General features: G+C 45.0%; 2 protein-coding genes across 2 annotated transcripts in view; both read right to left on the reverse strand.

Annotated features, from left to right (window-relative positions):
* LOC306929686 (crystallin J1A-like) overlaps nucleotides 1-14218 on the reverse strand; it is a 163672-nt gene that overhangs the window by 103081 nt on the left and 46373 nt on the right. The window lies entirely within an intron of this gene.
* Nucleotides 1-14218, reverse strand: part of LOC306929666 (vasoactive intestinal polypeptide receptor-like) — a 46788-nt gene that overhangs the window by 29520 nt on the left and 3050 nt on the right. Inside the window, exons 2-3 of the mRNA XM_079510290.1 lie at nucleotides 13589-13676; nucleotides 10796-10921 (exon numbers count right to left, since the gene is read on the reverse strand). Of these exons, the coding sequence (XP_079366416.1) occupies nucleotides 10796-10921; nucleotides 13589-13676 (214 nt within the window). The remainder of the gene's footprint in view (nucleotides 1-10795; nucleotides 10922-13588; nucleotides 13677-14218) is intronic.

Below are 14218 nucleotides of genomic sequence, written 5' to 3' on the forward strand. Positions count from 1 at the left end.
GTCATAATCTCACGGGTGTACGGTTCTGGAAGATACAGAGATCCCCTTTCCACCGGTTGGTTCCCAATGGGAACCGGTTCAGTTCTTTTTGGTTTTTAGTCCATGAGCCAGATCTCCAAAATTGGTGGGCAAACTAGACCTATATTAAATTGTTTATAGGATCAATACAAGTAAATTAATACTTGATAACCCTTCCACAGTAGTAGCTTTTTCATATTTCCGATTATTTTGCATATTTTCCTACATAATGCCTCATTTGCATATTTCAAAATGTAAAATTTGTAATACAATAAATCATTGTCTTCGTGTAAGTACTCAATTGGGGAAGTTTCATGGTGATAACAATCTAATATAGGTATGGTTTTGCTCCACTCAATTCATAATTAACGTTCCAATTTGGAGCTCTGGCTCATGGACTAAAAACCAAAAAGAACTGAACCGGTTCCACAACCGGTGGAAAAGGGGCCAGACTGTAGAAAAGAATACCAGCACTCACGTACCGTAGTATCCTGGAAGGATTTAAGCTTTATTTTGTTTCCCCCCAGCAGCAAACAACAGTGTAGAGTCTACACTGACGTTTCGGCCCGAGAGCCTTCCTCAGCGTCATAGGCTCTTGGGCCGAAACGTCCAGACTGTTTGATGCTGGGGGGAAACAAAATAAAGCTTAAATCCTTCCAGGATACTACGCAAGTGCTGGTATTCTTTTCTACAGTCCAGCCATGCAGCCTTCTTTGTGTGTGCCGCAAGCAAGGCTTTGGCACTGGCACCAAGGGGCCAGTGAGGCTTTCCAACGTTGAAGCACTGGGCCCTAGTGGTAAGAGGAGGGACTGCAGGCGGACCCGTGGAAGTATGATTGGGAAACCCCGTGCAGCTGGGCTTTGAGCACGTTTGCACTTCCGCATTTTGGGCACCAAATATTGGTGCCCAAATCGAAAAAAAGGCGGAAGTAGAAGGCTCTTCCGGGTGCTTCAAAACGCCACTGAGCAACTTCCACTGACATGAATAGCGGAGGGGACGGAGCTTCGCGCCAGATCAGTCTCTATCCTTTTATATACTCTATGACTGGCACACATAGGTGAAGTGAGGGGAGTCGCTCTTATCATCATACACATCATCTCATTCTGGCCAAACACAATTCGCGTCCTCACTTTTATGTCTTCATTCATTAACCGTAATCGAGCTGCAAAGTATGAAATAATCATGGCATTGATTTGAAGTCATATCGCCCAGCCCCTTTAATTAAACACTAGACATATATATATACACTCAGTTGACCCTGATGAAGGCCCATGCAGGCCGAAACACGTTGTGTTTTTAACCCTTGTTTTGAATGAATTAATTAAATAAAGGATTTTTTTCTACTTCAACTGGACAGAGCTGCCTTGGACCCTCTTTTAAGTTCGCCACCTGATATCTCCTTTCCACAGTGACATTGACTCAAGGTATAGAACTTTTTAAGAACTCTTGTGCTTTGGGATATACACTAGTGGGCTACATGGTGCTCCTGCTTATCAAAGTGCACACCAAGCGTGCCATACCGTAGGAAAACAATGGTGTTGGTGGAAGACGTGTCTTGCTGGCTGGGTAGTTGCCCTCACGGTAGTCACCCTACATGCCCCAGGGCATTGTGTAGTGCCTCATAGAGCTGGGTAGTTGCCCTCACGGTAGTCACCCTACATGCCCCAGGGCATTGTGTAGTGCCTCATAGAGCTGGGTAGTTGCCCTCACGGTAGTCACCCTACATGCCCCAGGGCATTGTGTAGTGCCTCATAGGGCTGGGTAGTTGCCCTCACGGTGTCACCCTACATGCCCCAGGGCATTGTGTAGTGCCTCATAGGGCTGGGTAGTTGCCCTCACGGTAGTCACCCTACATGCCCCAGGGCATTGTGTAGTGCCTCATAGGGCTGGGTAGTTGCCCTCACGGTAGTCACCCTACATGCCCCAGGGCATTGTGTAGTGCCTCATAGAGCTGGGTAGTTGCCCTCACGGTAGTCACCCTACATGCCCCAGGGCATTGTGTAGTGCCTCATAGGGCTGGGTAGTTGCCCTCACGGTGTCACCCTGCATGCCCCAGGGCATTGTGTAGTGCCTCATAGGGCTGGGTAGTTGCCCTCACGGTGTCACCCTGCATGCCCCAGGGCATTGTGTAGTGCCTCATAGGGCTGGGTAGTTGCCCTCACGGTAGTCACCCTACATGCCCCAGGGCATTGTGTAGTGCCTCATAGAGGGCTGGGTAGTTGCCCTCACGGTAGTCACCCTGCATGCCCCAGGGCATTGTGTAGTGCCTCATAGGGCTGGGTAGTTGCCCTCACGGTGTCACCCTGCATGCCCCAGGGCATTGTGTAGTGCCTCATAGGGCTGGGTAGTTGCCCTCATGGTGGTCACCCTACATGCCCCAGGGCATTGTGTAGTGCCTCATAGAGCTGGGTAGTTGCCCTCACGGTAGTCACCCTACATGCCCCAGGGCATTGTGTAGTGCCTCATAGAGCTGGGTAGTTGCCCTCACGGTAGTCACCCTACATGCCCCAGGGCATTGTGTAGTGCCTCATAGAGGGCAGCATCTCAAACTGCAGGACCATTTTAGCCCATTTCGACCTGAGTTTTCTGAAAAACCCTATGTTTCTAATCTATGTCAGTCATTCTCAAACATTTTCATGTCTAGGACCCCGCTATGAGCTTGTAGATCTGCTATTTTTCATTAGCTAAAGTATAACACGATGCTTCAAACACCAAAAAGGGTTCCCGCCCAGCATGCGTTAAGTCACTGCTGTTTGTTTTTCCAAAATGTTCCAAATATAGCATCACCAAATAAATAGGATGTATATGCAGATGAGGAACGCTCATTAATCATTTGTTATATACTGTATAAGGCCTGCGTTACAAAACTGTGACAAGCCTTATCTAATCCTGTAAACGGCGTAAAAGAAACAGAAATGCACGTCTCTAAAAATGTGTTCAGCTTCATATTGTGAAATACCTATTCTTAGCGATTCCTTCCCTGTTCATATAAACTGGGATAGAGCTGTCCGTATTGTTGCCAGGCTAATCCCCCACGTCTCCAAATCACTCTGTTCCTTATTTCAACAGTGACACAATCTATGCAAACAGATCTGTGGGTAGAAGATTGAAAGTACCGTACTGTAGGACATTCCTTCAGACATTGCATTACCATATTTTAACCCATTTAGGCCTGACGTCGAGAGAAAAAAAAAAGTTCGCTCTGAAAGAATATATATTATTATATTATATTATCCATTTTACCAACCATTGACAGCCCATTCATCCAAACAGAAACATTTGATCCGATTGTATTCACCCATTTAGGCCTGAAGTCGAAATTAAAAAAAAAAAGTCTTCTAAATGTCTTTCTGAAAGACCAGTGGTGCTCAATATTTAATGTCAAGGACCCCAAAAATGATATGTAATTGGCCGCCGACCCCCCCATCTGAAAATATGTTATTCCAGGAACCTCTCAGAAGCAAAGATTTGAGTTAAAAACGTTCGCTCTGAAAGAATATATATTCAAAGATTTGTGCCGCATTTTCACGATTTTTCAAAAATAGCAGACCTACAAGCTCGTAGCGCGCCACTCGGTGGCGCGCTATGAGCTTGTAGATCTGCTATTTTTAAATAGCTAAAGTATAACATAATGCTTAGTTAAAACACCAAAAGGGGTTCCCATCCAGAACGGGTTAAGGTCAGGGTACATTTGGAAAAACGCAAATCTCAATGCCTTTCAAACATATATTTTTCTGTAATATTCTTTTCATGATGTGCTCCCGTAACACGTTGTACTGTAAGCTTGTAGATCTTCTATTTTTGTGGCTGTCGTGCGACGAAGTATAAATCAGGCTTTACGCCATCCCAAACAAACATGACAAGACACAAAGGATGCAATAAGCCCGTGCTGTTTTAGCTCATGCCACCATTGGATATGGACTTGTTTGAGGGATCGCCAGAAGAATGCTTTCATCATCTCCCAAAACAAGACCGGGGGGGATTTTCGATGTCGGACTGGTTAGCTCAAATGAGTTAATCCATTTTAGGCGGGAACCCCTTTTGGTGTTAGCATTATGTTATGCTTTAGCTATTGAAAAATAGCAGAAAACTGTCAGGATGTAGAAGACATTTTTAGAATCTGATCTCAGGTCAAAATGGGATAATCGGCCTGGCCTCTTTCTTTTTGATCTGGGGGTTGTTCACTTGTTGTGACATAATCCAGAAACTGCGTTATCACACCTTATCGTATCTTGAAAGAGGGACTTCATTCCCGTCCCCTAATGACTTTTTTTCACCAGGCCAAATAATTGCAATCTGCCATTTCTCAGAAGTGACTGTAAGCGTAAATGAAGATGAATGGCGGCGTGACATCATGGGACATTGATCTTGATCTATTGTCCTCATTAATATTTTGGGACTTTTCAAGCTCGTACAGCAGATTGTGAGTATATTAATAGCTCGTTTCTACTGCATAAACGTTTTGGAAAGTGTTCAACATAGTTTTGTAATACTGGGGATTCCAGTCTGTTATCATCATCTAGTCTTTCAACAGCTGAAATTACCTACAGGCCCCTTTTTGTGAGTATATGAGTCATTTCCCCCCCCCTTAAAATACTGGAAATCTGGTTTTGAAATGAAATTCTTCATCTGTGCGCTGGCTGTGTCACTGTAAGAAGATGAATGGCAGTGTGCTTAGCAACAGGCCTCCCAGGTATAGCGTTCTAAAGTGCACATCAGACAACTCCAAGCTCAGCCCCCCCGACTGAATTTATGACTTGGCCGCTGAATCTCAGTGGCGCCATATGTTTCGCAATGCTTGTTTGGCTGCGGACGAGACTTGAACGTCTCCTGATGGTAAGCGTGTCAGACGTGTCTTTTGCAACTGGGATTGGCATTTAAATGATAACCATAACCAGCAACAAACCACTCTTAATTGTTCATTTCACTTGACACGCGCCGTGTCAAGACACGCGCCGTGTCAAGTGGTCAATGAATGGGTGGTCCGTGCATTTTCAGAGCACGTTTATTAAATCGATTGTGTTCCGGCTTGGATCAATGGAACGAACGTATTTATCCGTATCACAATGAAAACTCTGTTTTTCAAGGTTTTAATAAAAGAAAAATACCATAACTATTTTTACATCATTTTTGTCTATCAATGTTACATTATCATTAACCCATTTAGGCCTGACCTCAACATTTAAAAAGATTCTTCTAAATCCTTCAGTTTTCTGAAATAAATATTTTCACGATTTTTCAAAAATAGCAGACCTACAAGCTCGTAGCGTGCCACCGAGTGGATCTACAAGTGAGCTTGTAGATCTGCTATTTTTCAATAGCTAAATTATAACATAATGTTTAAAACACCAAAAGGGGTTCCCGCCCAAAATGGTTTAAATTCTTAGTGTTTCGCCAGTTATTTAAATTTTGGGGGCCCACTTGCAATATCCTCATGGCCCACAGGGGGGTCCCAGCAATGGTTGACAATCGCTGCACTATTTTATTGAACGCCCTAAACACCTACTGGGAGGGAGAGCGAGTGCATTTTCCGTCAGCGGCTGATGGCGCGGAGTCGCCACCAATTGCCGACAACATCCACGGCGGCAGTGTTTCTCGGCGGCATCAGTCCGACACCCTACCCCAAACCCTAACCCTAAACTCACAGGGAAGCCACGGCTTATTTTTAACCGGCAGCGCATGTCAGGAGCTACGGGTGAGTTTTAACCAGCGACACTGACACCCTAGAGCTACGGGTGAGTTTTAACCAGCGACCCTGACACCCTAGAGCTACGGGTGAGTTTTAACCAGCGACGCTGACACCCTAGAGCTACGGGTGAGTTTTAACCAGCGACGCTGACACCCTAGAGCTACGGGTGAGTTTTAACCAGCGACGCTGACACCCTAGACCTACGGGTGAGTTTTAACCAGTGACGCTGACACCCTAGAGCTACGGGTGAGTTTTAACCAGCGACGCTGACACCCTAGACCTACGGGTGAGTTTTAACCAGCGACGCTGACACCCTAGAGCTACGGGTGAGTTTTAACCAGCGACGCTGACACCCTAGAGCTACGGGTGAGTTTTAACCAGCGACGCTGACACCCTAGAGCTACGGGTGAGTTTTAACCAGTGACGCTGACACCCTAGAGCTACGGGTGGGTTTTAACCAGCGACGCTGACACCCTACCCCAAACCCTAAGCCTAAGCTCACAGGGAACACACGGGTGATTTTTAACCGGCAACGCATGTCTCGTCGGCCGCCGAACAGACCGACACTGCCGCGGAACGGAGCAGCGGTGGAGTGTCATAATCGTTCCCTCCGTCCCCGGCAGGTGACGCCCATAACTCCGGCGGTCTGATTGCCGCTGCCGGAGAATGCACTCGCTCCTTCTGCCTACTGGAGGTACAGTTAGTGCACATAAATTCATCTATGTACTAGTAGTGAGTCCATATAGCATAGAGTACAAGAACATAGACAACAGACGTGATATAACTCCCGCTGAAGTGATATTTGCAAAACAGAGCTAAACCTAGTGGTAATGTAAACAAGACAGGTTCACCTAATAACACGGTCTAAATACGTGATCTAGATATGAATCAAACGCAGGGCAGGTTTTACGGGAATCACTCAACACTCGCGGTGGTCATGCAACGTGTTATTGGTATAACCTTCATAACAGAATGTGTAAGAAAACATTTGCCTGTTGTGTGTGCTTTCTTGTTAACTCCTGAATATACATAGACGGACAGGGGTACCCCAGGGCTCTACCTTTGATGATCCATTGTAATCTTTAGCTACTAGGTACTTTGAAGATATCGATTATTATTAAACATATTTTTGTTTTGTTTTGAATACCGAACTTGTACTTACGTAACAGACTATTTCTACCATAAGGTTTTGATACTTTTTACTTAAGCAAAAATAAATACTTTTTCCACCACTGTGCACATGCAGTAATTGGAATGCTGCTGACAGGTCAGTGAAATACACCTCTGCTGCATGCCTTCATCCCCCAAATATCCAAATACTCTCTCCTCTCTCTCTCTCTCTCTCTCTCTATCTCTCTCCTCCCCCTGGGGTGCTCTGTCCCCTCTGCAGGTCAACCTGCCTCCCATCATTCCTACCCAGAAGCCTCTCCTGCCTCTGCTTGTGAACCCTTCACATGTCCATGATGGATGGACCCGTGCGCTGAAGCCCCTCCCATGTCCTGAGCATGACGTCATGGGAACAGCATGGCTTCATGCCCACCTTTATAGCGTGGTAAAGAGGCCATAGTATACTTCCCAGAGTTGCAGGGGGCATACATGTGTACTGTATAGACTCTGGTCACGTCAGCCGCAAATCACTGACATACAGTATTGGTACAGTGGCAGGCAGACAGCAGCTGATACATTATATGCATATGGCCTACTGCATCTGGACTACGCCCGGGTGTCCAGTATGTCAACTATATGTGACATTGCACTCCACATTTGGTTGTGCTTTCAGCCTTTCACTTCCATTATGAGTTAAATATTAAAAAAATATATATGTTGAAAAACTGAGTCCAATACAAAGTAGAGATGTCCCGATACTGTATCGGCATCGGGAAAAGTATCGGATCGGCCCTTATTTGTCATATCGGGTCATATCGGTATCGGCGAATATGCCAGTCTAACCACAGATCCGACACAGGGGTAAGGGGTTGACACTATGGCAGGTAAATAAAATGTTGGGACATGTGGAGTTTGCTTTGGAGTTGCCCAAACTGCAAGTGCACATTTGTGAGGAATCTGCTATAAACACAACACGAGATCACGACACTGGTATCGGTATTCGGTATCGGCTAACACAGAAATCGAGGTATCGGGATCGGAAGTGAAAAAAGTGTATCGGGACATGCCTAATACAAAGTGAACTAGATAAAGTGCCCCTCGGGGCACAGGTCTCCACCAGGGCAGGTCAGGTTGTGGCCTCCTGGTGGCGCTATAATAGGACATGTCTCCACCAGGGCAGGTCAGGTTGTGGCCTCCTGGTGGCGCTATAATAGGCCAATGTGAAAAGCGTGCCATTTCTTCTTACGCCTTGGATGGCAATTGGATGATTTGAGTCATTTTGTTCCAAAAATGTGTTTAGCAAAAATCCACCTGTTGGTGGCGCTATAACAGGCCAATGTGAAAAGGGTGGGATATATTCCTCAGCCTAGTAGGAACGTCTGTGAAATGTTTCACGTAAATTGCACGCTGCTTTCATGATTTGAGGCTTTTTGTTCAAAACGGGCCAATCCTGCCAACTTTGAAAGCCAATGTTAGCCAATTAGGATGGAATATGAAATATCGGACAGATCTGGCTTGAACACATGACTATAGAGATAGTGTGTAACGATTTGCGGGATTTTTGGACAGAATCTGGAGGAGTAATACCAAAAAATGTATTTTTCAAAAGTCGGCCTCCTGGTGGCGCTATAACAGGCCGTTCTGGAAAAGGTTCATCCTTAGCATCCAGGGAGTGTGTGTGCAAATTTGACACAGTCTCACACACACAGTCACACACACAGTACTTTGCTCTTTGTCTGTGACCCGGATCAAGGAAGTGGCTTTTTTGTCGGCTCAATAACAAATGCTGGGAGTGTTTAGTTTACTAGCGTTTTTTCACGGATCAAAGACGCAAATACTTCAGCGTTATGCTCCAAAGGTAATTAAACAATCCTGGCAGCGTTGAATATTGGATTAAATAGCGTGGAAGTCAAAGTCAAACTCGTACGATTTGTCACACACGTTACCGCAGTGAAATTTGTTCTCCGCATTTGACCCATCTCTTGGAGCGGTGAGCCGCAGCGTGCGCCGCGCTCGGGAATCATTTGATTAGTAGATTTGACCCCCAATCCAACCCATTGATGCTGAGTGCTAAGCAGGGAGGCATTGGGTCCCATTTTTTACAGTCTTTGGTATGACCCGGCCGGGGATCGAACCCCGACCTCCCAGTTTCAGGGCGGACACTCTAACCACAAGGCCACTGAGCTGGAACGCGGGTTCTGCCGCTATGACGTGTTAAAATTAACCTCAGTCTGCACTATACTTGCTGTATGTAAAAAAAAAAGTACACTCTAATGAGTGTATGATGATGAAAGGCTGCATGTCATTGAAATAAATAATTCTTTGTAGAAGCCACTTAAACTGATAAGACATCATGTCTGCTTTGAGACGGTCCCTCAAAGCTCAACTGAAGTCAAATAAACAATTCCCTTTAATGCGAGCGACTCAGCGACACAGCACTATTACACAGAGGAGATACAGAGCACTAATTAATGGAAGATTAGAAGCAGAAGCTCAAAGTAAATCAATCTTGCCAACTCTTAACAGCCATTCCGAGAGCCAATGGGTTTCTTCATGCATAATTAATCAACATCTTTATTAGCCATGTCCTAAATGAGAAGAGATGTGAAAAACATAAAACATCAAGAACTTGAAACAGTAATATTGTTCCGACCTACATATTTCATCACACTCACAGTCATACTGTCATCAAATAATAGCCACAGATTGGGCCTTTGATCAGAGGACACAGCAATCGCGACATTGCAGTAAGTTTACATAACCCATTTTGACATCAGATCAGATTCTAAAAATGTCTTCTACATCCTGACAGTTTTATGAAAAAGCTATGTTTCTATGTCAGTGGTTCTTCGATTTTTCAAAAATAGCAGACCTACAAGCTCATAGCGCGCCACTCGGTGGTGCGCTACGAGCTTGTAGATCTGCTATTTTTCAATAGCTAAAGCATAACATAATGCTAACACCAAAAGCAGTGGCGTGCACAGACATTTAGAGGGGCAGGTGCTCAAGTGAAAAAAGGGCACGGTTCCAGCGCGTGGAACCGGCCGGTTGCCTTAATAGTGTGAGATTTATAGATTTTGGGGCCTAAATAATATATTAGAAGCTTTTTTTTATCAAGAATTGATCAATGTCACCATGGTCCACATACTGTACAGTGTACATGTATACAAAAAAAATAAAAACGTTTTTTTTTGCTAGAGGGGATGTTTACCTGCTTAGTTTTTTTTAAAACACTAAATGGAATTACAAGGTTTGCACTCTGTTTATTTCACATTTTATCAATGGTTGACTAGGGATCATGCCATTGAATTGGTTATTTCAGTTATTTCTTATTATTTCTTAAAGGTAATTTAATTTGTGAGACATTTACACTGTAGGATTTGAGCGGATGCTTTTATACAGAGTGCAAGGTTGGAGAACGCTCCATGAACCCTAGTCAACCAACAGCAGGGTAAGTGGTCTAGTTTAATACATTCACTCCAGTCTATTGGGACACTAACTTTCTGTAAAAAATTATAAATACAAGAAATAAAATAGAAGCCCTGTGCGTTCTCCCTGGTGTTTTGGATATGAACATGTACATATGTATTCCCTGCTGTGCATTTCTTTGATGAACTATGAAAAAAAACATTCAAGTGATAATATGACAAATATAAACCCTTGGGCGTATTATAACAACAAGAGGAGGTCTTTCTGCTAGATATATAAAGTCCCATCATCCTAGTCCTGAATGCCATTTCTTACTGCATGATTGCACCTTTTGACTTCACCTGTCTGTCTGCAGGCTGCTGCTGCACCCTCAGGCCTGCAGGAATGCTTGGAATACAGTAAACTGTCTGTCTGTCTGTCTGTCTGTCTGTCTGTCCAACACACGCACGCACGCACGCATGCACGCATGCACGCACGCACGCACGCACGCACGCACGCACGCACGCACGCACGCACGCATGCACTACCCAGTGTTGTCAACGTGGCTCTTACCCACATAGAAGTGGCTAGTAGTGTGGCCACTGAAGAAGACGAAATATCTGGGACAGGCGATGGTGACGACCTCGCCGACGTCGGCACTGGGCCAGCACACTACCTTATCCCACATCCCACTGCAACCTGAGAGAGAGACACACACACACACACACACACACACACACACACACACACACACACACACACACACACACACACACACACACACACACACACACACACACACACACAGTTAGACAGAGCTGACACTACATTATCCCACATCCCACTGCAACCTCAGAGACATTATGATAGTGGAATTATCATTACTTGTCAAATGTTTGTCTTGAAGGGCCAATGGCACTTATTGGCCCCCCACAAATTTTTTCTTTTTTTAGGGAAAGGGCACTTTCTGCAAAAGGGCAGGTGCTCAAGCCCCCCTAGCACCCCCCCCCCCCCCCCCCCCCTCTGCACGTGCCTGAGACAGACAGACAGACAGACAGACAGACAGACAGACAGACAGACAGACAGACAGACAGACAGACAGACAGACAGACAGACAGACAGACAGACAGACAGACAGACAGACAGAGATGAAGAGAGACAGAAACAGAGCAGTGAAGAGAAAGAGAGAGAGAGAGAGAGAGAGAGAGAGAGAGAGAGAGAGAGAGAGAGAGAGAGAGAGAGAGAGAGAGAGAGAGAGAGAGAGAGAGAGAGAGAGAGAGAGTCAGTGAAACATAAAGGTAAAAGAGAGAGGAACAGAACGTCTGTCATGTGAGGACAAAGATCATCCAGCAGTGAACAAAGTACTGTATAGGCCATGCATTTAAAATGCACAGTGGGAGACATAAAGCACGGTGACAAAGAGCCAACTGGTCTGTGTTTCTTGGTTATAGGACACATGAACCTGGAGCATTCAGGGTCTCCATGGCAGCAGAGATGTGTTTACTCAGGTCCAGTGCTGCTATACGGCCCCCGGGGACCGCCCTACGGCCCGCGGGGACAGCCCTACGGCCCGCGGGGACAGCCCTACGGCCCGCGGGGACAGCCCTACGGCCCGCGGGGACAGCCCTACGGCCCGCGGGGACAGCCCTACGGCCCGCGGGGACAGCCCTACGGCCCGCGGGGACAGCCATACGGCCCGCGGGGACCGCAACACCATGACTAATAAAACCGGTCCCCGTCCTTCATTAGCATTTACTTATTCATATTATTAAAATGTTAATTAAGGTGCTCACTCTACAGCGATGAGGGCTGTTTTCCCCCCCTTTGAGATTATTTGACAAAATATGTACAAAGCAAAACAATTTCTGGGGTAAAGGGTGTAAAGGAGGCCCATATTATGTCATAGTTCAGTTTGGGTTTATTCGTATTTATAGTGCAACATCACCCCAAGGGGTCTCTGTGCACTTCACAGCAAGTCATACAACAACAACAACACAGTAGCAAAGAAACAGTGCAATGTGCCAGCACACATGGGCAAACAATTACCACGAGGTAGTGCACAGCTGAAAAGATGCATGCGATAGAGAACGGAATTAAAGGAGAATTCCATACTAAAAGGCTTTCTTACCTTTCTTTGTAGTTGTTACGTCCCCACCAAAGAGGTCCAGGTGTTATTTTGTGCAAAAGCTCCTTATTGGCTATTTCCCCTACCATAAGCCCTAAATGAATTGCATTGAATTGAATGGGAATTGAATGGGGCTATGGGGTGTTGTGCTAATTCTCGATGGAAATAAGCGAATTAGCACAACACCCCATAGCCCCATTCAATTCCCATTCAATTCAATGCAATTCAAAAAACACCTGGACCTCTTTGGTGGGGACGTAACAACTACAAAGAAAGGTAAGAAAGCCTTCTAGCATGGAATTCTCCTTTAAGCACAGAGGATGAGGGATGCATATTGATCTGTTCTGGTACAATACATGGGCACAGTGTGTAATGCCCGCTCACAATAGCAGCACATACATTAAGCCTCAGCTGTGATAAATTGAAACATCACATCAGTTGATTAAATGAATCCGCACTATAGGGTACAGGCCTCACTCTTGCCGCATTTTCTGAAAACAGATCTAATCAAACCGTCAAGGACAATTGAGGGGGGGGGTTTTATATATAAAGGAAGATGGAACACAACAATAATACAACAACAACAGCCAGGGGTATACAGAGAGCATTAACCACAAATGAAAGAATGCTGTTCAGCCATGTGGCCAATCATTTGATGTTATCACAGGAGGGCTAAAAGCAGACGTGTTGTCTTAACCCATTTAGGCCAATCAATCAAAGTCAATTTAACGTTGACATTTTAAAAATGAAATACCTCATGTTTCTGTATCAGTGGTGCTCAATATTTCATGTCAAGGACCCCAAAAATCATATGTAATTTGCCGCCGACCCCCATCTGAAAATATGTTGTTCCAGGAACCTCTCAGAAGCAAATATTTGAGTTAAAAACGTTCGCTCTGAAAGAATATATATTCAAAGATTTGCACCACATTTTCACGATTTTTCAAAAATAGCAGACCTACCAGCTCGTAGCGCGCCACTCGGTGGCGCGCTATGAGCTTGTAGATCTGCTATTTTTCAATAGCTAAAGTGTAACATAATGCTTAAAACACCAAATGGGGTTCCCGCCCAAAATGGGTTAAGAACGCTGCAGTGCAGCCTAATTGTCCACGTCGGTCCCCATCAAACCGCACTTGTGTGGATCTAGTAAATCAGTGGACAGTCACAGTACACACTCACATGGCAGGGCAGCAACAGCAACAGCAACATGTGTGGAACGCACCAAAACAAACAGCACATACCTGATGTCCTGTTCTCAATTTGTGCAGAACACGCGTCTCTCTCCCGGTCTATTTCCGTCATGATATCACACATCTGCAGCGAGGACGTCTGTCAGGGAGAGATAGGTTGGTGGTGGTTAGTTAGTACACGTACGTTCATCTGAAGAACAAGATCAGGCGACTCTGATGGATGTTTACACACTGTGAAACATTAATCATGCATTTAACCAGAACCACTTAAACCCTCTTTAGTGAACAGAACAGGACCTGATCTAGCTCTGTGTACTTTCTTGGACATTTACCTATATCTTGCTTAATGAATTGCATTTTTATAGCGCTTTTCCAAGTGCTCAAAGCGCTTTACAATGGTTCATTCATTCATACATTGGCTTACCCTTATGCCTAAACTTTTTAAGCAGTAATTACAAGCTGATCTTACAAAGCTCAGGACACATTGTACGCTTGTACATTTGCTATTTTTTGTTAAAGTTCCCCCCAGAATATGTATGTATTCTGGGGTTAGTCGTTAGCAGGTTAATAATCACAGTCAGGGTTTACGATTTGTAAAGAAACCCTATAACCCTAACCCTATATGCTTCTTTGAATGACAAACAAGTGAAAGTAGCCGAAATATATATAGGGATGACAGGG

This window comes from Electrona antarctica (assembly GCF_951216825.1).
Source record: "Electrona antarctica genome assembly, chromosome: 1".
Lineage (NCBI taxonomy): Eukaryota > Metazoa > Chordata > Actinopteri > Myctophiformes > Myctophidae > Electrona > Electrona antarctica.